The sequence below is a fragment of the Chiloscyllium plagiosum genome, unplaced genomic scaffold, assembly GCF_037043375.1.
Source record: "Chiloscyllium plagiosum isolate Xiang-an unplaced genomic scaffold, Cpla_swu_hap1 HiC_scaffold_1, whole genome shotgun sequence".
Taxonomy (NCBI): Eukaryota; Metazoa; Chordata; class Chondrichthyes; order Orectolobiformes; family Hemiscylliidae; genus Chiloscyllium; species Chiloscyllium plagiosum.
The window spans coordinates 131489847-131510050 of NW_028270139.1; the positions used below are offsets into that span (position 1 = coordinate 131489847).

The 20204-nt window shown below is 40.6% G+C and overlaps 1 protein-coding gene across 2 annotated transcripts; it reads left to right on the plus strand.

Annotated features, from left to right (window-relative positions):
• The first annotated feature begins 4187 nt into the window (after positions 1-4187).
• On the plus strand, positions 4188-19961 carry c21h18orf32 (chromosome 21 C18orf32 homolog). 2 transcript variants are annotated; one of them, XM_043719013.2, is made up of 3 exons: positions 4188-4296; positions 9470-9645; positions 12987-19961. In XM_043719013.2, the coding sequence occupies exons 2-3, from the start codon at positions 9472-9474 to the stop codon at positions 13089-13091; spliced, it is 279 nt and encodes a 92-aa protein (XP_043574948.1). In that variant the 5' UTR covers positions 4188-4296; positions 9470-9471; the 3' UTR covers positions 13092-19961. The 2 variants fall into 2 exon arrangements, with proteins under 2 accessions (XP_043574948.1, XP_043575029.1); XM_043719094.2 differs by lacking the exon at positions 4188-4296 and adding an exon at positions 4359-4582.
• The last annotated feature ends 243 nt before the right edge of the window (positions 19962-20204 follow it).

Genomic DNA, 20204 nt, shown 5'->3' on the forward strand with positions numbered 1-20204 from the left:
AGATGGTGGTGGTGGAGGGTAGTTTTTCAGTCTGGATGCCTGTGACCAGCGGAGTGCCACAAGGATCGGTGCTGGGTCTTCTACCTTTTGTCATTTTCATAAATGATTTGGATGCAAGCATAAGAGGTACAGTTAGTAAGTTTGCAGATGATACCAAAATTGGAGGTGTACTGGACAGTGAAGAGCGTTACCTCAGATTACAACAGGATCTTGACCAGATGGGCCAATGGGCAGAGAGGTGGCAGATGGAGTTTAATTCAGATAAATGCGAGGTGCTACATTTTGGGAAAGCAAATCTTAGCAGGACGTATACGCTTAATTGTAAGATCCTAGGGAGTGTTGCTGAACAAAGAGACGTTGGAGTGCAGGTTCATAGCTCCTTGAAAGTGGAGTCACAGGTAGTTTGATAGTGAAGAAGGCGTTTGGTATGCTTTTGTTTATTGGTCAGAGTACTGAGTACAGGAGTTGGGAGGTCATGTTGCGGCTGTGCAGGACATTGGTTTGGCCACTGTTGGAATATTGCATGCAATTCTGGTCTTCCTATCGGAAAGATGTTGTGAAACTTGAAAGGGTTCAGAAAAGATTTACAGGGATGTTGCCAGGGTTGGAGGATTTGAGCTATAGGGAGAGGCTGAACAGGCTGGGGCTGTTTTCCCTGGAGTGTTGGAGGCTGAGGAGTGACCTTACAGAGGTTTACAAAATTATGAGGGGCATGGATAGAGTAAATTGACAAAGTCTTTTCCCTGGGTTCGGGGAGTCCAGAACTAGAGGGCATAGGTTTAGGGTGAGATGGGAAAGATATAAAAGAGACCTAAGGGGCAACATTTTCACACAGAGGATGGTACGTGTATGGAATGAGCTGCCAGAGGAAGTGGTGGAGGCTGGTACAATTGCAATATTTAAGAGGCATTTGGATGGGTATATGAATAGGAAGGATTTGGTGGGATATGGGTCTAGTACTGGCAGGTGGGACTAGATTGGGTTGGGATATCTGGTCGGCATGGACCAAAGGGTCTGTTTCCATGCTGTACATCTCTATGACTCTATGTTACCTCCATCTCTATGACTCTATGTTACCTCCATCTATTTCCTAAGAGCATGTCGAGTTTTGCCCCTTCCTGAAGTGGATCCATATATACTGCTTGAGGAAACTTTCCTGAATGCACTTAACAAATTCCACTCCATCTAAGCCCTTAACACTCTGGCAGTCCCAGTCTATGTGAGGAAAATTAAATGCCTTACTTTGACAACCTTATTGCTCCTGCAAGTTTCCCCAGTCTACATATTTGTTCCTCTAATTCCAATTGATTTTCTGGGGGGCTATAGTACAATCCCAATAACGTCACCGTCCCCTTCTTATTTCTTAGCTCCATCCACAAAGCCTCACTGAAGTAATTCGGGAGACACAGTAAAAATTCAACCCAAGGAAAAAGAAGCGTGGTACAGGGAGGATGGCTGACTAAGGAAGTCACGGATAGCATAAAAGCAAAAGAGAAAGCATATTATGTTGCAAAGGACAGTGGAAAACCAGAAGACTGGGATGCTTACAAAGACCAACAGAAGGCAACAAAAAAAGAAATAAGAAGGGAGAAGATTAAGTATGAGGGTAAGCTAGCCAGTAATATAAAGGAAGACTGTAAGAGTTTCTTTCGATATATAAAGGGAAAAAGAGGGGCACAAGTTGACATTAGATAGCTGGAAACTGACACTGGAGAGATAGTGGGAATTAAGGAAATGGCTGAGAAACTGAATAATTACTTCACATCAGTCTTCACGGTGGAAGACACGAGTAATATCCCAAAAATCCAAGAAAGTGAGGGGGCAGAGCTGAGTATGGTGGCCATCACCAAGAAGAAATTGCTTGAAAAACTGAGTGGCTTGAAGGTGGATAAACCTCCTGGACCAGATGGACAACACCCCAAAGTTCAAAGGGAGATAACTGAAAAGATAATGGAGGCATTAGTGGTAATCTTTCAGTAATTTATTGAGTCAGGAAGGGTCCCAGAGGACTGGAAAATCACTAATGTCACACCCCTGTTTAAAAAGGTGTAAGGCAAAGAATGGAAAATTACAAACTGATTAACCTAACCTCAGTCATGGGTAAGATCCTGGAATCCATTGTGAAGGATGAGATTACTGAATACGTGGGAGTATATGTTAAAATAGGGCAAAGTCAGCATGGTTTCATCAAGGAGAGGTGATGCCTGACAAATCTTCTAGAATTCTTTAAGTAACGAGCAGGTTAGACCAAGGGGAGCCAATGGATGTTATCTATCTGGACTTTAGAAAGCCTTTGACAAGGTGCCACACAGGAGGCTACTGAGTAAACTAAGGCCCCATGGAGTTAGAGGCAAGGTGCTAGCATGGATAGAAGCTTGGATGTCAGGCAGAAATCAGAGAGTGGGGATAAAAGGGTATTTCTCAGGATGGCAGCCAGTGACAAGTGGTGCTGTGCAAGGCTCAGTGTTAGGATCACAGATTTTCACTTTATACATTAATGATCTAGGTGAAGGAACTGAGGGAATTCTGGCTAAGTCTGCAGACGATACAAAGGTAGATAGAGGGACAGGTAGCATTGGGGAGGGGGTGGCTGCAAAAGGATTAAGACAAGTTAGGAGAGTGTGCAAAGAAGTGGCAGATGGAGTACAATGTAGGAAAGTGTGAAGTCATGCACCTCAGCAAGAAGAACAGAGGCATTTTCTAAATAGAGAGAAAATTCAGAAATCTGAAGTGCAAAGAGACTTGACAGTTCTCGTCTAGGATTCTCTCAAGGTACATTTGCTGGTGGAGTCAACCTTTAGGAAGGTAAATGCAACAATGGCATTTATTTTGAGAGGCTTGTATGTACTTCTGAGGCTCTATAAGGCTCTGGTCAGACCACATTTTGAGTATTGTGTGCAGTTTTGGGCCCCAAATCTCAAGAAGGGTGTACTGACCCTGGAGAGCGTTCAGAGGATGTTTGTGAGAATGGTCCCAAGCATGAACAGCTTAACATATGAGGAATATTTGAGGACTCTGGGTCTATACTCAATGGAGTTTAGAAGGGAATCAGTAGGAACTTACAGAATAATAAATGGCCTGGACAGAGTGGATGTTGGGATGATGCTTCCATTGTTAGGAGATACAAGGACCCAAGGGCACAGCCTTAGAGTAAAGGGAAGAGCTTTTATTACAGAAATAAGGAGAAACGTCTTCAGCCATAGAATTCATTGCCACAAAAGGCTGTGGAGGCCAGGTCATTGAGTATATTTAAGACAGAGATAGAGCAGTTCCTGATTGTCAAACGATCAAGAGTAATGGGGAGAAAGTGGGAGAATAGAGTTGAGCAACCGATCAACCATGATTGAATGGCAGAGCAGACTCAATGGGCTGAAAGGCCTAATTTTTTGCTCCTGTGTCTTATGGATCATGGAGTGCCCTATCATTTGTGAATTACAAAGTACATGACACAGAACTTCACACTTACGTTAAGTTCTATTTTTAGTTTATTTGATTCCCTGGTTAGATCATTATGATCAATGGTCACCTGTCCTCGGATGCTGCCTGAATTGCTGTGCTCTTCCAGCACCACTGATCCAGAATCTGGTTTCCAGCATCTGCAGTCATTGTTTTTACCCCTACAATTTATTGGTAAACCATTTTAAGTCTTTGTGAAAGAAATGGAATATAAGATTACAGTACTTCTCAGCATTATGTCTGGGTTAACGGTCTACTTGAACAATCTGGTTTTACTTCTAAAGCACCATAATTGTCTCCACTCTCAACCGCCGGCTTCATCAATTCTCTTTACCACCCCTTCAGCTACTCTCTCCTCCACCTTCATCATTCTACTTCTCTCTCTCTTTCGAGGTTCATCGTTCTCCTTCTTCTCCTCCTCCTCACTCTCACCTCCAAGCTACATCATTCCCGACACTTTCCCCCAACTCCACCATTCTACCCTCACTTCCATCATTTACACTCTTCACCACCTCCCTGTTGACAGACTTATGATTGGTCACTTGATGTCGCGGTCTCTGTGACGTCGAGGACCTATGACGCTATCCACACACCGCCAACCAATCATAGCCTGCGCCCTCACACATCAACCAACCAGGATCCGGCCTGTCCCCCGGCTGATGAAGGACCAATAAGCGATAGTTACGGGGTAGATTGGGTCATAGGCAGCCAGTCAGGGAGCAGGAGTTGACCTTGTGACACGGACGTCAGTTGGGGCCCACACTTGCTGCTGCCTTTGGGGGAAAGCTTTGTGGTTTGAGTGGGGCCGTGGAGGGTTGTTGAGTTTTGGAGCTGTTGTCGGTGAGTGAGCGCTCTCTCCTAGGGCGGTAAATGGTCACCTTTAACTCTCTGTGCTCAGTGAAATGTGTGAGGAACTGGCCGTTACCTGTTGGGTAGTCCGTGGCGGTGTCAGGTTATTCGCAGGCCCAGGAAGTAAATAACAAGGCAGGAGTTCCCAGCGCTTGCTACCACTTCGACGGCCACCTTTGCTAAACTGAATGAATCAGAGAGGACAAACTACAATGATTTTCGTTTTTAGACCCTAACAGCATCATGTGCAGAATTTGAGGCTGCGGCATATAAGACGGTAGGATGCCGGAGGGATATAGAAGATTATTTATATATTTATTTTTAATGGGCTGTGGGCGTCGCTGGCTAGGCCAGCTTTTGCTGTGCATTCCTAATTCCTTAAGAGTTCATCACGTTACTATGGTCCAAAGCATAACGCTACGGCTCTGAATTGCTCATTTAATAACATTGTTGCCATAACACTACCTCCTTGCCTGCCCTTCAGACTTTAGTACCCTGATAGCTGAAAGCACAGGCACCAAGAACAATTAAATTGGAATGTTGAAGTTAAAAATCACACAACACCAGGTTATAGTCCAACAGATTTATTTGGAAGCACTAGCTTTTGGAGTTGACAACCACCTGATGAAGGAGCAGCGGTGTGAAAGCTAGTGCATCCAAATAAATCTGTTGGACTATAATCTGGTGTTGTGTGATTTTTAATTTTGCCCACCCCAGTCCAATACTGTCTCTACATCGAAGTCAGATGAATGTAGGTACCCACCCACCTTGATGAGTTGAGGAACTAGCAATTACAGAAATGGAGTGTTGCCAGGCTTTTGGGGGAGTGGGAGAGTTAGTGTGGATTTTCAGTGAGATTGGGGATGTTGGGTGATCAGGGTTAGGGAATTTGGAGTTGGGAGGAAACTAGTAAAGTGTAGGAATTGAGATTTGATAAAAGTTAGAATGTGGTGTTCCAGGAGGATTAGTGTAGAGGCTACTATTAGTTCATACTATAAAGAACTTGGAATTTTAGCCTAATAACAAATTGCAGACAATTTATCCTTGTAGGATGACATTATAGTTAAAGAAAACTGCAACATGATGCAATAAATAATTGGAAAACTTGTAGATTTGGCAGTAAAATGGCAAATTAACCTGGATTAATTTGAGATGTATAGAAATCTTATCAATGCTGTAATAAAACTGAGTGGTGTGGAAGAGCAAATTGACCTAGAATATAGGTAAATAGTCATTTAAAGCAATATTCTAGTTTAGCTAAATTAAATACCAAGAAAGCCCTAGAATTTGTTTCTAGAAGTATAGAATTCAAAAATAGGATCTCAGACCCTGTTTTTGCTAAAACTGCATGAGGCACTAGTCCCACCATCTTTAGTCAGAGCCATACAGCGCAGAAACAGACTTTGTCTAACTCATCTTTGCTGACCTAACATCCCAATCTGATCTAGTTCCATTTGACAGCATTTAACCCATTTCTCTAAACCCCTTCTATTCATATACCCATCCAGATGCCTTTTAAATGTTGTAATTGTATCCACCTTCCCTAGCTTGGCAGCTTGTTGAGATGGTGGTGCGTGTATGGAAAAAGCTACCCTTCAGGTCATTTTAAAATCTTTGTTCCCTCACCTTAAACCTATGCCCTCTAGTTTTGGTCTCTCCTCTCCCTAGGCAAATTACCTTAGCTATTCACCCTATCCATGCCCCTCATGATTTTATAAACCTCAGCCTCATCTGGGGAACATTTTGAGCTCCTTTGTAGAAAGATACTGGTGTAGAGGCAGACCAGAAAAGGTTCACTAGGCTGATAATAGGTATGGGAGAGATTGTCTTCTGAAGAGTCTGAGAGACATACAGCACGGAAACAGACCCTTCAGTCTAACTTGTCATTCAAACCAGGTATCCTAAAATAATCTAGCCCCATTTGCCAGCACTTAGCCAATGTCCCTCTGAACCCTTCCTAACATTACCCATCCAGATGCCTTTTAAATGTTGCAATTGCACCAGTCTCCACCACTTCCACTGGTAGATCCTACCATTTACATGAGAAAGTTGTCCCTTAGATCCCTTTTAAATCTTTCCACTTTCACCTGAAACCTATGCCCTCCAGATCTGGACTCCCCACTCCAGTGAAAGTACCTTGTTTCTATCCATGCCCCTAATGATATTATAAACCTCTGTAAGGTCACCCCTCAGTTTCTGATGCTCTAGGGAAAACAGTTTCAGCCTCCCCCTATAGCTCAAACCTTCCAACACTGGCAATGTCCTTAAATCTTTTCTGATCCCTTTCAAGTTCGCAACATCCAATAGGAGGGAGATTGGAATTGCATACAATATTTCAAAAGTGGCCTAATCAATGTCTTAGACAGCTGCAAAATGAGCCCCCTCCCCCCCTCCTGTACTCATGCTCTGATCAAGAGAAGTTAAGGTTGAGGAATGAGGCAACCTTATCAAAACATATACAGTATTCTTAAGGGAAGATTTGGGAAAGCCACAGACCAGTGAATATTGGGAAAGTTAAAATCACCCATTACCACAACCCTGATGTTTTTACATCTTTCCACAATGGGAACCTGGATCTCCAGAACATTAGGTCTCTGGATTAATAGTCTAGTGATAACACCACTAGGTCATTGCCACCCCTCAACAGTCAACATAGTTTTGTGAAAGGGAAATCTTTTGAAGTTCTTAGTAAGAATGCAAGGAGTATAACAGGTCAGATGAGCTTTGTGCATGAATAAATACAAAGACTAAGATGTGGTAGCCATTACAGAAATTTGGTTGGGAGAAGGGCAGGGCTTCAGCTCAATGGTGCAATCTACATATTGTTTCAAGAATCTCTCCTGGATGCACCTATCAAATTCTGTCCCATCGAAACACCTGTCACTAAGGGATTCCTAGTGAATATTGGGCAAGTTAAAATCATTACAATTCTGGAGTTTTTACCTTTTTTAATTATCTGCTTCCATATCTGTTTCTCTAATTCCTGCTGGCTATTCAAAAGCCTAAAGTATAACCCCACTATAGTGATTGCACATTTCTCATTGAGTGCTACCATATGGCCTCGTTGGATGAATCCTTCAAGAAGCCCTCTCTTAGTGAAGCTGTGACATTCTCCTTAATAATAATGCAAATCCGCCATTCTTTTTATGACCTTCTCTATCATGCCTGAAACATCTAAGCCTTGTAATGGCGGCACATTTTGTCCATGTATTTATTCATGCACAAGCTCTTCTGACCTGTTATAGTCCTTGCATTCTTCAAAAGAGCTTCAATAGATTTTCCTTCCACAAGACTATGTTGACTGTTGCAGGTGTCAATGACCTAATGATGTTATTGCTTGACTATTAATCCAGAGACCCAGTGAATGTTCTGGGGACCTGGATTCCTGTCATGGTGTCTGTTGGAATTTGAATTCAATAAAATTGGATCATGAAACCATTGTCAAATTTGTAAAACTCAGCTGGTTCACTAATGTCCTTTGGAAAAAACCTGTCACCCTTACCTGGCCACATGAGACCGCAGATCCACAACAATACGATTGACTTAACTGTCTTCTAGGCAATTATAGGGAAGCAATAAATGCTGGCCTAGCCAGTGATGCCCGCATCCTGTGAATGAATTTTTAAAAACTGGTAGGTTACCCTGAACTCACCTAATGTGCCCTGCTAAGACTTCATTAATGACAGCTTCCAACATTGTCTAGGGGAGGCAATGTTCTGGGGATGTGATTTTGAATCCTGATGGTAGAATTTGAATTCAAAAAATATCTGGAATTAGAGTTTAATGTCCCATGAATCCATTGTCGATTGTTGGAAATATCTATCTGGTTCGTTAATGTCCTTTTTTAGGGAAGGAAATTGACATCCTTACCTGGCTGATGTACACATGACTCCAATCCCATAGCAATGTGGTTGACTCTAAACTGCTGTCTGGGCAATAAGGGGTAAGCAATAAATGCTGAACAAGTCAGCAATGCCCTCGTCCCATTAATGAACACAAAAATCCAACTCTGGAGTGAGCCTGGCCAGGTGATCAAAGTTTAGGGAACAGTGATTATAATTCTATAAGTTTAAAGATAATGGAGTTGTGGATAGTGAGGATGGGCATATCAAAGGACGCAGCAGATCTAAATCAGGTGGAAATCTGTGCAGAGAAGTGACAGATTAGTTTAATGGAATTAAGTCTGGACAAGTAAGGTGATGTATTTGACCTCCCAAAGTGCAAGAGCAAAGTAAATAGCCATGTTCTTGGGATCATTGATATGCAGTGGGATCTTGCACTCCAAGTCTATAGCTCTCTGAAATTAGCAGCGTCTGGATAAAGTGGTAATGATAGCATATGGCATTCTTATCTTTATTAGTCAGCACGTTGATTATAAAAGTTGGCAAGTCATTTTGCAACTGTCAGGCTGCATTTGGAGCACTGTGTGCAGTTTGGGTCACCGCACAATAGGAAGGATGTGGATGCTTCTGGAGAGAGTGCAGAAAAGGTTTAACAGGATATTGCCTGGATTGGAGATTGGGTAAACTTGGATTGCTTTTGTTAGAGCATTCAAGGCTGAGGGGATCGGATATCTGTATATAAAATTACCAAAAGATGTGCTGGATAGTCACTTTCCTAGGTGGAAATCTCAAATGAGAGGCATGGGTTTGAGGTGAATGAGGAAAGTTTAAAGGAAATATGAGTAAATATGTTGAATTGTGAAGGGGACATTGAAGGTTAGAAAAATACATATTGTGAGTGGGTAAAGGTATGGCAAATTATATATGATGTAGGAAATTTGATGTGGTGATAAACGTTTTTTAAAAAAAAAAATGGATGGTGCTATGATGGTTCTGGGCTGCCTTCGTGAGCACAACCTCGCTGGATCCAGGCATATTTGTTACCATTAAGTATATTATTAAATACATTTTGTGAAAAGCATTATTGTATTAGTCTAAGATTCTTGTTTAAAACTATGACAATATAGTGTGGGCTAAAATGTGTCTGTAGTGTTGACTTGTAACTCAGTGAAAAGAGTGGAATAAGTTTCATTCTTGATATCCAATGTGAATTTAAGGTCATTACTGCAAATCTACTGTTATGTTGAGAAAATTACCGTTTGATCTGCAGAACTTTGTTCCATTTGTAATAACTATTTTTGTCTCCCTGTTCTGATCTACAGCAATGGTCTGCATTCCTTGCATAGTCATTCCAGTCTTACTGTGGGTTTACAAGAAATTCTTGGAGCCTATCTTATATCCTTTCATTTCTCCATTTATCTCCCGTCTATGGTCTAAGCAAGCAGTGAAGGAGAAAATCACTACACCGAAAGCTGAAGCTTGTAATGGAACAGTAAAGGTAATACAGTTACTGTTTTCACTTATTGTACACATTAGATTTCTTTTGCTTTCTGAATTCATTGTGGTTGATTTAAGGATGGAGAGTTTAATTGGACTAATACTGAGAATGATTTGGCATGTGGCTCAGTGGTTAGCACTGCTGCCTCTTGGTGTCAGGGACCCAGTTTTGATTCCACCCTCTGGTGACTGTGTGGGGTTTGCATAATCTCCCAATGTTTACATGGGTTTTCTCCAGGAAGGTGTGCTCTGGTTTCCTTCCACAGTCCAAAGATGTGCAGGCTAGGTGGATTACCCATGGAAATAGTGATACAGGGCCAAATTTGGGCTGTGGGTGAGATGCTATTCAGAGGGTGGTGTGGACTTGATGGGCTGAATGGCGTGCTTCCACACTGTAGAGGTTCTATGAAAACGTCCAGTACTGCTGAAGGTTCCATAACCATGAATCCACAAGAATTACATTTGTGTCCATGATTCCTATGACCTGCTGAGCCAGATATTTGAGAGAAATTCCAAAAAGCTTTCTCAACTTTTCAAGCGTAAGGACAAATTTCCAATCTAGCTATTCTCTCCAAAATTAAGGAAAGGAGATAGGTAAATTCCACTTATCCTGACCCTTTTCCATACTCTAAGATGTACAGCATGGAAACTGAACCTTTGGTCCAATGCGTCCATGTTGACCAGATATCCTAACCTAAACAAGTTCCATTTGTCAGCACTTGGCCCATATCCCTCTAAACCCTTCCTATTCATGCACCCATTCAGATGCCTTTTTTAAATGTTGCAATTGTACGAGCCTCCACCACTCCCTCTGGCAGCTCATTCCACGTACAAACCACACTCTGCATGGAAAAGTTGCCCCTTAGTCTCTTTTATATCTTTCCCCTCTACCCTAAACCTATGCCCTCTAGTTCTTGACTCCCCCACACCAAAAAGGCACATTAACCTCTCCTTCCTTCCTGATCTTTAGTGATATTGATTCCTTATTAAAGATGTACAACTTCCCAAATGTTGTCAGTTGTTCGGTTGTGTGGGTGGGTCACCTTGACCAGATCTGGTTCTGCCTTCAGTACCTTGTCAATTTTCTTTGAACCAAAAGTACTTAATTCTGAGCAGGCTGATCCACATTGGGCATCTTGCTTCATTTGGCTCAGCGAACTGGGGTGCGAATTTGGGGTATGGATGTCTTTTCTTTCAGGAGTGATCATACTGGCTACAATGGACATGTCTGATTTGGACCAGAACTCAGTTACAATCAAAAAGGTATTGTCTACATTCTAAAAATTGGCAACTTCATTACTATCCTGCTTTGTATCATGTCGTGCTAACTTGGATTTTTTCCCCAATGCTCATTTTTCTGTTATGATCGTTACAGGAGAGAAAGAACAAATGTAAGAAAGTGAAGGCATGTGAGATGAAAGCTCAGAAACTGCTAACTGTAGAGTTTTAGCACAGATATCTACAGTGCTGCACAGACCACTGAATGAAATCATTAAACAGCTGGCATTAATAAAGGAAGCAAATACTTCTCCATGTTTATAGTGTTATTTTTATAGTACAGGGGAGAAATATACAGACAAAGTTAAACTCTTCTAGATCTGAGCCACCATTGTTCATTCCAACGCAGATGTTACCTCATTTATGATATTACACATATGGCACCATTTTGAAATTCTCCTCTTCCAATTAATATCGACTATATTGTTCTCAATTTAGTACCAGTACTTTTATCATTTTGAACACGTTTTGAGGAGGTTGAAATGCTTCCTGAACTAGGAGCAAGATAGAGTTCAAACTCTTCTTTAATTGAAGACTCTTAATTAAAGACTGCCAGATGTACCTGTAGATTGCCACTCAACCAGTGACATTGTAGATTTCTGAAGAGGAGAGTACCTGTATATGTTTCTATATTCTCTGCTTCCTGACGTATCAGTTTCCTCTCCTGCTATCCTGACTTAACCAAACGTTACCAATCTGCCTGTTTCTCTGTGCAGGTATTTATTTGGTTAAAATGAATTTTGCATCTTTTTGTATTGTACTTGCGTTAATTGTTTTCGAGCACATTACCCAAGTTCGTGATTCCACAGCATTACCCACAGTCAGCCTCGAGAGCAGTGAGAATTCTGTCCATACCTGTTCAGAGACAGCTTGTTAACAGTCTTGTAAAAGTTTTAGCAATCAGGGATACAGTCCATTGAGAGAGTTTGAAACAGTGAGGGGCCTTTAACAGTAGTTAATTTTCATTTAGGTTTCTTTTCTTTGATCACAGTTCAGTAAAAGTTTGTGTTTTTAATCTGTTATGATCTCTTCTTTCGCTTGCTATGCAAGGTCTTGGCAATTAGGCAGCTGTTTTGTGACCAGCTGCTGAAATGTGCACAGGAGAGGAGAATTCATCAACTTTCTCTTGGACTTATTTTTCTTTGTGGATTTTCTCAATTGTTTCCACTTTATAGCTGATTTTTAACATTAGTTATCCTTGTATGTTTTACTCATTTTTTTTGGCTACAATTTCACTTTAATTTTTTTTTGCTGTGAATCTGCATCGGGTTTTCACTAACCAGTCCGTATTAATGTGCTGGCAAGGGTAGTTTCCTTGTAGTCAGTGATACATATCAGGGTATCTTGTTCATTATTGTTTGTTTAGTTGGTCAGGAGCTGGTCAATGGTCTCCTGAATATTGATGGGATTGAGCTAGATTGTGATGGCCCCTTTTTCATTGGCAGCTGAAAATGTGTTGCTGGAAAAGCGCAGCAGGTCAGGCAGCATCTAGGGAACAGGAGAATCGACGTTTCGGGCATAAACCCTTCATTCCTGAAGAAGGGCTTATGCCCGAAACGTCGATTCTCCTGTACCCTAGATGCTGCCTGACCTGCTGCGCTTTTCCAGCGACACATTTTCAGCTCTGATCTCCAGCATCTGCAGACCTCAATTTCTCCTTTTTCATTGTCAGTCAAGTAATCTAATGAGCAAAGTCAAGTAGACAGTGGCTACTGAGAGGCAGACTGAGGACAGTGTTAGTTCAGTTGTCAATCACCAGATATGTCTGTCTTTGCACAATGTAGCTCCACGAGCAAATCTGAATGTCACATTTCCTTTTGCATCACTGAAAACAGCAAGGTGATTGAGAATTTAAAGTTGAAGTTATAGTAATTTAATTATAGCCAATTTTGGTAGTCTGGACAAAATTAACTGAGTGGTTTGGTGGTTTCAGAACAGTATCTGCAGAGTCATGATCCTTCACATTGACTTTTCTTACTGAAAACCACTAAGTTTTCTGGAAAGAGGAAAAATAATACTGTGCTGCTTTAATTTCTCAGTTGCTTATTGTTTTTTTTTCTTTAGTCTGAACATACAGCTATGAACGGGGAATGGAATTGCATTGATAAAGCTACAGATGACATCACCACAAAAGGACCAACAGATGTTTCAGACAAAAAGACTGATTAAGACCTCTGTCAAGAAATGACCTTGCATGATGTGTCCTGAAAGTAATATTTTAAATAGAATGGAAGTAGATTTATTAACCATTTGACATTTATAGTGTCCAATAACATCTTGTCACTCTTGTGTTGCACTCTATAATGCTGTATAGTGGCTTTCTTTAATGCTGTGATATGATTTCCATTTTTGTGATGAACAAATTATTCCATTTGAATTTCATGTTATTTAAATTCTTTGATAGAGGAGTTATTGTGTTAATGCATATGTTCCTTAGCTGACACCATAGACTACAAAAAGGGAAATACATCCTGGTTAAATCTGAGGAAAAAGTAAGCTCACTTTGTATCCACAGTTGATATCATCATGAGACAAATGAACCAGTAGATCTCTGCCTCAGACCCTGCTCACTGCTGATTTAAGAAAATGTAGTTCACTGCCCATTGCAATAATGTATCAACTTTAACAATGAAATATCCTAAGGTGATCGAAGACTGCAATCTTGATAATTTGACAGAAGAACAATCTACCTAACTGCTTATTTGTATCCTATTGTAGTTAATTACTTGAATAAGAGTGAAAAGTTTCAGTGAACCACCATCATATCTGCTGACGCATGGATTATGGATGAGGGTAGGATTAACTTTGTCATTGACCTTAGAATAACTTTAAGATTAATATATTTTATCAAGTTAGTGACGGATACATGGTTGGCTATAGTTATAGCTGAAGAAATATGCTTATAGCTGCAAGAGAATGAATGCCATCAGAGGAGTTACTAAAAGGTATTTCTAAATGAGGAAAGGTGGAGGGTGCTACTGTTAAGAGGAATATTAGGAGAGTCTGTGTCGTAAAGGAGATGAGAGTGATTTAAAAAGAAAATCTTACTGCCCATTGTATTATTAAGCAATGTTGATAGTAATGTTTGAGATTTAGTATCTGCCCTATAACTAAACTGATACAAGTAATCTCTCTGAGCAGGGACAAATAGCTGAGAATTTCACTTCTGACTGCTGACCAAATGATATTCTGTATATTATCAGTCACAAATGGACTACAGTTTGAGTGATATTTTGCAAAGGTAATCAGTTTGACAGACTCCAATATGTGCATGAAGAATGGCAAAATAAAAATTTAAATAATGCAAGGAATAATACCTTCAGAGGGGAAGCAATCGGTATAACTGCCAGACAGACTTTCAGACCATGTTGTGTTTATATAAACAGCAAGTTCTCAATCCTAACTGAAACTAAAAGACAAGGAAGTTTGAGAAACCAATGTCCTATCCCACCACTTCCTTCTAGATTATTTCCAATACACATGTAACTGCTAAGAGCCAGGAGAATTACCTAAAAATGTCTCTTTCGCTGAGCAGCATACCACAATAAGCTATATGACGTTCCTAGTTTCTTCTGAGGCACAGAAGGAGCTATTCTTCTTATTCAGGGTCCATTGAAGTGTCATTTAATGTGATACATACTATTTACTATAATGTAAATATCACTCCCCTATGTTTTATTGCTATTGTTGTCAAGGACCTAAAATTGGTTCGGTGAAGAACCAAAAGTGCTTGTCCCAATTGTGGAGCACTCTGGGGGAAATCCTGGCATTAACGATTCACTTCAAGATGATGTAAGAGACTGTAAGAGGAAGGGAAGGAAATTAATATTATTGCATATAATTTGTAATGTAAGTATAATTTGAGGCAACGGAATGGTTAAAGTTGATGCAAAAATAATTTGAAAATAAATTCGCAAAATAAAGTTGTACAGGATTTTAAGGCTTAACATGACTCCCTTAGTTTTGCTACATGTCAAACTATTTGTTTGTCAGATTTGTGACTTTATCACTTTGCTCCTCTCTCAACCCTTTAAATTGTGCTAATTGTTCCTAATTTCTGAATCTGCTGAATAATTTTCAAACTTTTAAATATGTAAATCATTGAAAAGTTATAATACAATCACAATAAGAGGCTAATGGTGTGCCAATTATTTAAATTTTACAGCAGCTATATTTGCTACAATTCATCAAAAATAGTAGCTATTATTTGCCTTGCTATTGAAAGTCCATTTAATTGAGTCCAGCTCTTGTATTTGTTCAGTAGGTACAAACTAAAATTGTAGCATACTAGGTGTCAATTTCAGTCTAAATACCTTTTTTCTATTCTTGGAATCTGGATGTTGCTGACTAAGCCCTCATTTATTTCTCCTCCTTAATTGCCTTAAGAGATGTGTTTAAGAATCAACCACGTTGCTATGATAGACAAACAGGAGGCTGGAAGAACACAGCCAGTCAGCATCAGGAGGTGGAGAAGTCAATGTTTTAGGTGTTTAACCCTTCAGGACTGTCTATGGGCCTATAGTCATGTAGGTCAGACCAGATTAGGATAACAGATTTCCTTTCCTAAAGGGCATTAGGAAACCAGATGGGCTTTTAGCAACAATTTGACAATGGTTGCATAGTCACCATTAGGTTAGTTTTTTTTCTTTTAGATTTTGTTTATTGAATTCAAATTTCACAATCTGTCATGTTGAGATTCAAACCCTTGTCTTCTAAATATAAGCCTCCGGTTCTGAATTTAATTATCATGCCATCCATTTGAATACTATGAATAACTGGTTTATTTAGTAGGCAACTAACTTTCTAATAAAACAATGTTAATTTCAGCTTGTTGTCTAAAAGGAGACAAGAAGTTGAGGCTTCTGAACTTGTACTCATCAAAACTTGGATTCCAGAAACAAACTTGAAAAGTTATACCTTCACCTCAATGAATGTCAGGAAAGAAGTGGCGTCAAACTCATTTTCTGTTGTATTTACCATTGTGCCCAGTTCTTTGGACATTAGTCCTCTTCCTGTTCCACAGACTACTTTATCTGCTACCAACACTGTCTTTACCTAGACCCCTTCTTTTGGTCTATTCTCTGCACTCGACCTGTTTATTGAGAGCCGTTGATGTGACATCTTTCACCTTAATTCTTCTGCTCCCCACAACATTCTCACCTCAGTGTCTCTCCTTATTGCACACCGTGCTGTCTGATAAAACCCCACAAGGGTATTGCTGTTATTGTCTGGTATACTAACCTCTACCTTGTAGAGGCTGAGTTTAAGCTTTTGGACATTTCTTATATCCTCACTATACCATGACCTCTCCCATTAAACATCAGTTTATGTCCATGACTGTCACTAACCTCATCTCATGTGGCAATCTTTCTCAAAACCCCTCTTCCTCTTCCCGACTCCGCAATTGTTTCCCATCTCATAATCTCCCAACTCTTTGCAGTCTGCTTCTACCTTCTGCTGAACTGGACCCATAGTTCCAGCCTGTTCCTGTCCCAAGAAACTTTTATTTCATCCTAGTTTCATTCTATTTTGTCGCCCATTGTCTATTTGTTTCCACTTCCACCAATCATCTGACTGTTGGATTCAAAATATCTGGTTTGCCAGCACTAGCTGCTTCCTCTTCACCATGGACGAACAGCCTCCTCCTCCTCCTCTCTTTTTCCCCCCCCCCCCCCACCCAAACAAAATAAAGTGAGGGTTCTCTGCTTTCTTGGCAAAAACCTGAACTGTCCCCATCCCATGCTACTACCCTTTGTCTGGCTGAGTTCATCCTCACCTTAAAAGCTTTTTGCCTTTAATTCCTCTTTCTTTTTCGGGTCAAAGATGTAGCCATTGGAACTGTCATGGGTGCCAGTTATGCTAGTCTCTTAGAGTTATATGTAACATTCCAATCAAACTCCTATTTATTGCTCACAATGTGGTCTCCTGTACATTGGGAATATTAAAATGCAGAATGGGTAACTGCCTTGCTGATACTTATGCTGTCTCTGTAAAAGGGATTTTGACCACCTTGTTGCCTGCTGCTTCGCCACACCACTGAATTCTCATGCCTTCTTTATGTCCCTAGGTCCTGCTTTCTATGGGTTTGCTTCCAGTATAGCAAACCTATTTTCAACCGTTTGCATGGATTGTTGTCACTACCCAGCACTTCATCTTCCTCCTGGCTTAGTATCAGCAATGTTTTTAGTTGCCTATCTGTTTTTTTTTTCATGTTCTTGTACTCTCCTGCTCTTGTTTCAGGTCGATTCTGATTGCGATGTTCCCATGGTGATGTGATCAGAGTTTGGCTCTTACATTGCGCATCTTTCAAAAGGGGATCATATAATGTGTCAATTTATGTTGCCTTCATAAAACAGGGTCCTGTGTTTTTATATATGTAGCTCCTTGCAAATGCATCCCGCTATGACAAATACAAAACAATTCAAACTAATATTAAAAAAACTACTAATTACATAAATATCAACTAATGACTAAGCTTAAAAAAGAAAGTCTTAACTAATAGTAATAAAAATGATAACCATAATGAAGCTCAGTAAACAAAGCAATAGCCCTTGATCATCTAATGCATAAGTTTATACATATTCATATGTTTGTAGTTCCTCCCCTCTGGATACCAGATTCATTACATAGAATTGCCATGATTATACAAAGGCTCTTAATACTATTAGACAAATCCGTACCCAGGTAGTCCAAAAAGGGCCACCATGTCTTATAGAAATTCTAAGTTTTTATGGCGCACCATACGCGTAAGAAAGCCCAAGGGGATATACTCTGAGTAGCTAACACCTGCCAGCCAGCCCCAGGGGATTTTACAACACCCATCCTAATAGAATGTTCTTTCTAGCACCAAAAATGAGGATACTAAAAAGCCTTTTTTTTGTGTGTATCTAATAGGAATAAATTAATAAGGCCAAGAAGAAGAGAGAATGGGTCCTTCTCCACCTCCCTCTCTGAGAAATCTCTATTTCGCCTACCACAGTGCTCCAGTATGGCCAGAGTCTGTGGCAGGACCAAAGACAATGAGTAAGCGTGCCCGTGCTCACTTTACATTTAGGACACATTGAAGGTGCTCCTGCTTTAAATTTAGCGAGGCGGTCTGGGGCCAGATGGATCCTGTGGAGAATCTTCAATTGCAAGGCCTGTTGCAAATCAAGATCCTTCTTGCATTTTCCCAGATATCCTCTCACATTCAGAAGAGATCTCAACGTCCAACTCCCTCTCCCATACCTTACAGAGCTGTTTGGTCTTGCCTGAGGGACCCTCTCCCAATAGATGATAAGCATTGCTAACAAATAATGTATCGTCATCACTCAACACCCTCTTCTTCATGTTGGATCTATAAGGATCAGTTAGAAGTATGAAGTTTCTAATTTGAATAAAACGAAAGAGGTCCCTACTAGGCAATTCATATTTCTGAACCAGGTGGTCAAAGGACATCATTATGTCCTCTTCGAATAAATCACCCAGGCACGACATGCCCCTAGCTGTCCATAGTTTAAACCCAGAATTCATCATCACTGGCTGAAAGCCTGGCATACAACTACGGGTGTCAAAAATTACATTTGGACAATATTGCCCTCACCCTTACGCATTACCCTACAAGCTTTGACAATATTGATGATTATTGGGCTATAGCAATATCCATTGTTCTCTTTTTTTTCCCTTAGAACAGTGGGCTCATAAGAGGGCATCTTGCCTGAGATGCTTCAATGTCCAACCAAAGTGAGCAAGGGTCCCCCGGGCCCAATAATTCATGTAAGATAGCAGTGAGCTTAACTGATAGTTTTTGATATCTGGGAGGCCCACTGGACGACACTAGCTGCAGCAGCATTTATTGTCCATACCTAGTTGCCCTTGAAAAGATGGTGGTGGACCGTTGCCTTGAACTACTGCAATCATTTTGGTGCAGATAGTCTCACAATATAATTTGGGAGGGAGTTCCAGGATTTTGACACAAAGAGCGGCAATGTATTTCTGCATGATGATGCTGTGTGTTGCAGGAGAACTTGAAGATGGTGGTGTTCCTATGTAGCTGCTACCCTTGTCCTTTTACGTGGTAGTGGTCACGGGATTTGGAGCGTGCTGTCTTAGGAACTTCGGTAAATTTTTGCACTGCATCTTGAAGGTGGTACTTTGCTGCTTTTGAGTGTCAGTAGTTGAGGGAGTCAATGGAATCACATCCAAAAACACAGGTGGACCACTTTGTCCTGGATGATGTCATGTTTCTTGAGTGTTTTGGAGCCAACTCATCCAGGCAAGTGGACAGTATTCCATCACACTGTTGGCTTGTAAGGACTATGGCTAATAGCTTGTTCAGTTCAGGTAATCCCCATGATGTTGACAGTGGGGATTTGATGATGCTTATGCCATTGAATATCAAGGAGCAATGGTTAGGTTCTGTTTTTTGTTGGAAATGGTCTTTGCCTGAAGCTTACAAGGTGAAAATGTTCCTTGGCATTTGTCAGCACAAGCCTGAATATTGTTCAGATCTTGCTGTATTTGAACCTGGATGCTTCAGCATCTGAGGATTCTGAATGGGGTTGCACATTGTTTAATGATCAGCAAATATCCCCACTTCTGGCCTTATAATGGAGGGTAGGTCATTATTGAAGCAGCTAAAGATAGCTGAGTCTAGGATATTCCCTGAGGAAGACCTGCAGAGAGATCTTAGAGATGAGATGACTGACTTCCAACAATCATAATCCCTGTGTCAGGTAGGAGTGGAGAATTTCCTCTGATTCTCATGGACTAGTTTGGTTAGGAGTCCTTGATACCACACTGTCAAATGTGGCCTTGACTTCAAAGGCAGTCACTCCCTGCTCACCTGTAAAATTCAGATGTTTTATCCATATTTGAACTAATGAGATGGGTTCTGAAGAAGAGACACTGGGCTTGAAATATTAATTTTTCTGTTGACAGAGGCTGCTAGATTTGAGTTTTTTCAATATTTCATGTTTGTATTTTTCAGATTTCCAGCATCCACAGTTCTTTGTTTTATTATAATGGAGAATATTGAGCTGTAATAAAATTATGATGTGGCTTCAGACTCCGATATTGTGAAAATGTCACCGACATTTCGGAAGTATGTGAAGAGCAGAGAGTTAGAGCATTGAAGATGGCCTTCCCATGGTAACCAACAAACATGTTGATAATAGCTTATGTAGTTCAGTTGAATTTCAGAGACGCCATGTACGATCATATAGGGGGAAGGTATCATCCCCTTTCAGATATAGCTATAGCTCTAGTTCGTTAGATGGGTCAGTGTTTGTCCAATGTCTGCAG

What these genes read in the sequence shown, in the direction of transcription:
- c21h18orf32 (XM_043719013.2), top strand. Translation starts at nt 9,472, where the DNA reads ATGGTCTGCATTCCTTGCATAGTCATTCCAGTCTTACTGTGGGTTTAC. An exon ending in CTTGTAATGGAACAGTAAAG is followed by an intron (nt 9,646 to 12,986) that starts GTAATACAGTTA and finishes TTTTTTCTTTAG; the next exon opens with TCTGAACATACAGCTATGAA.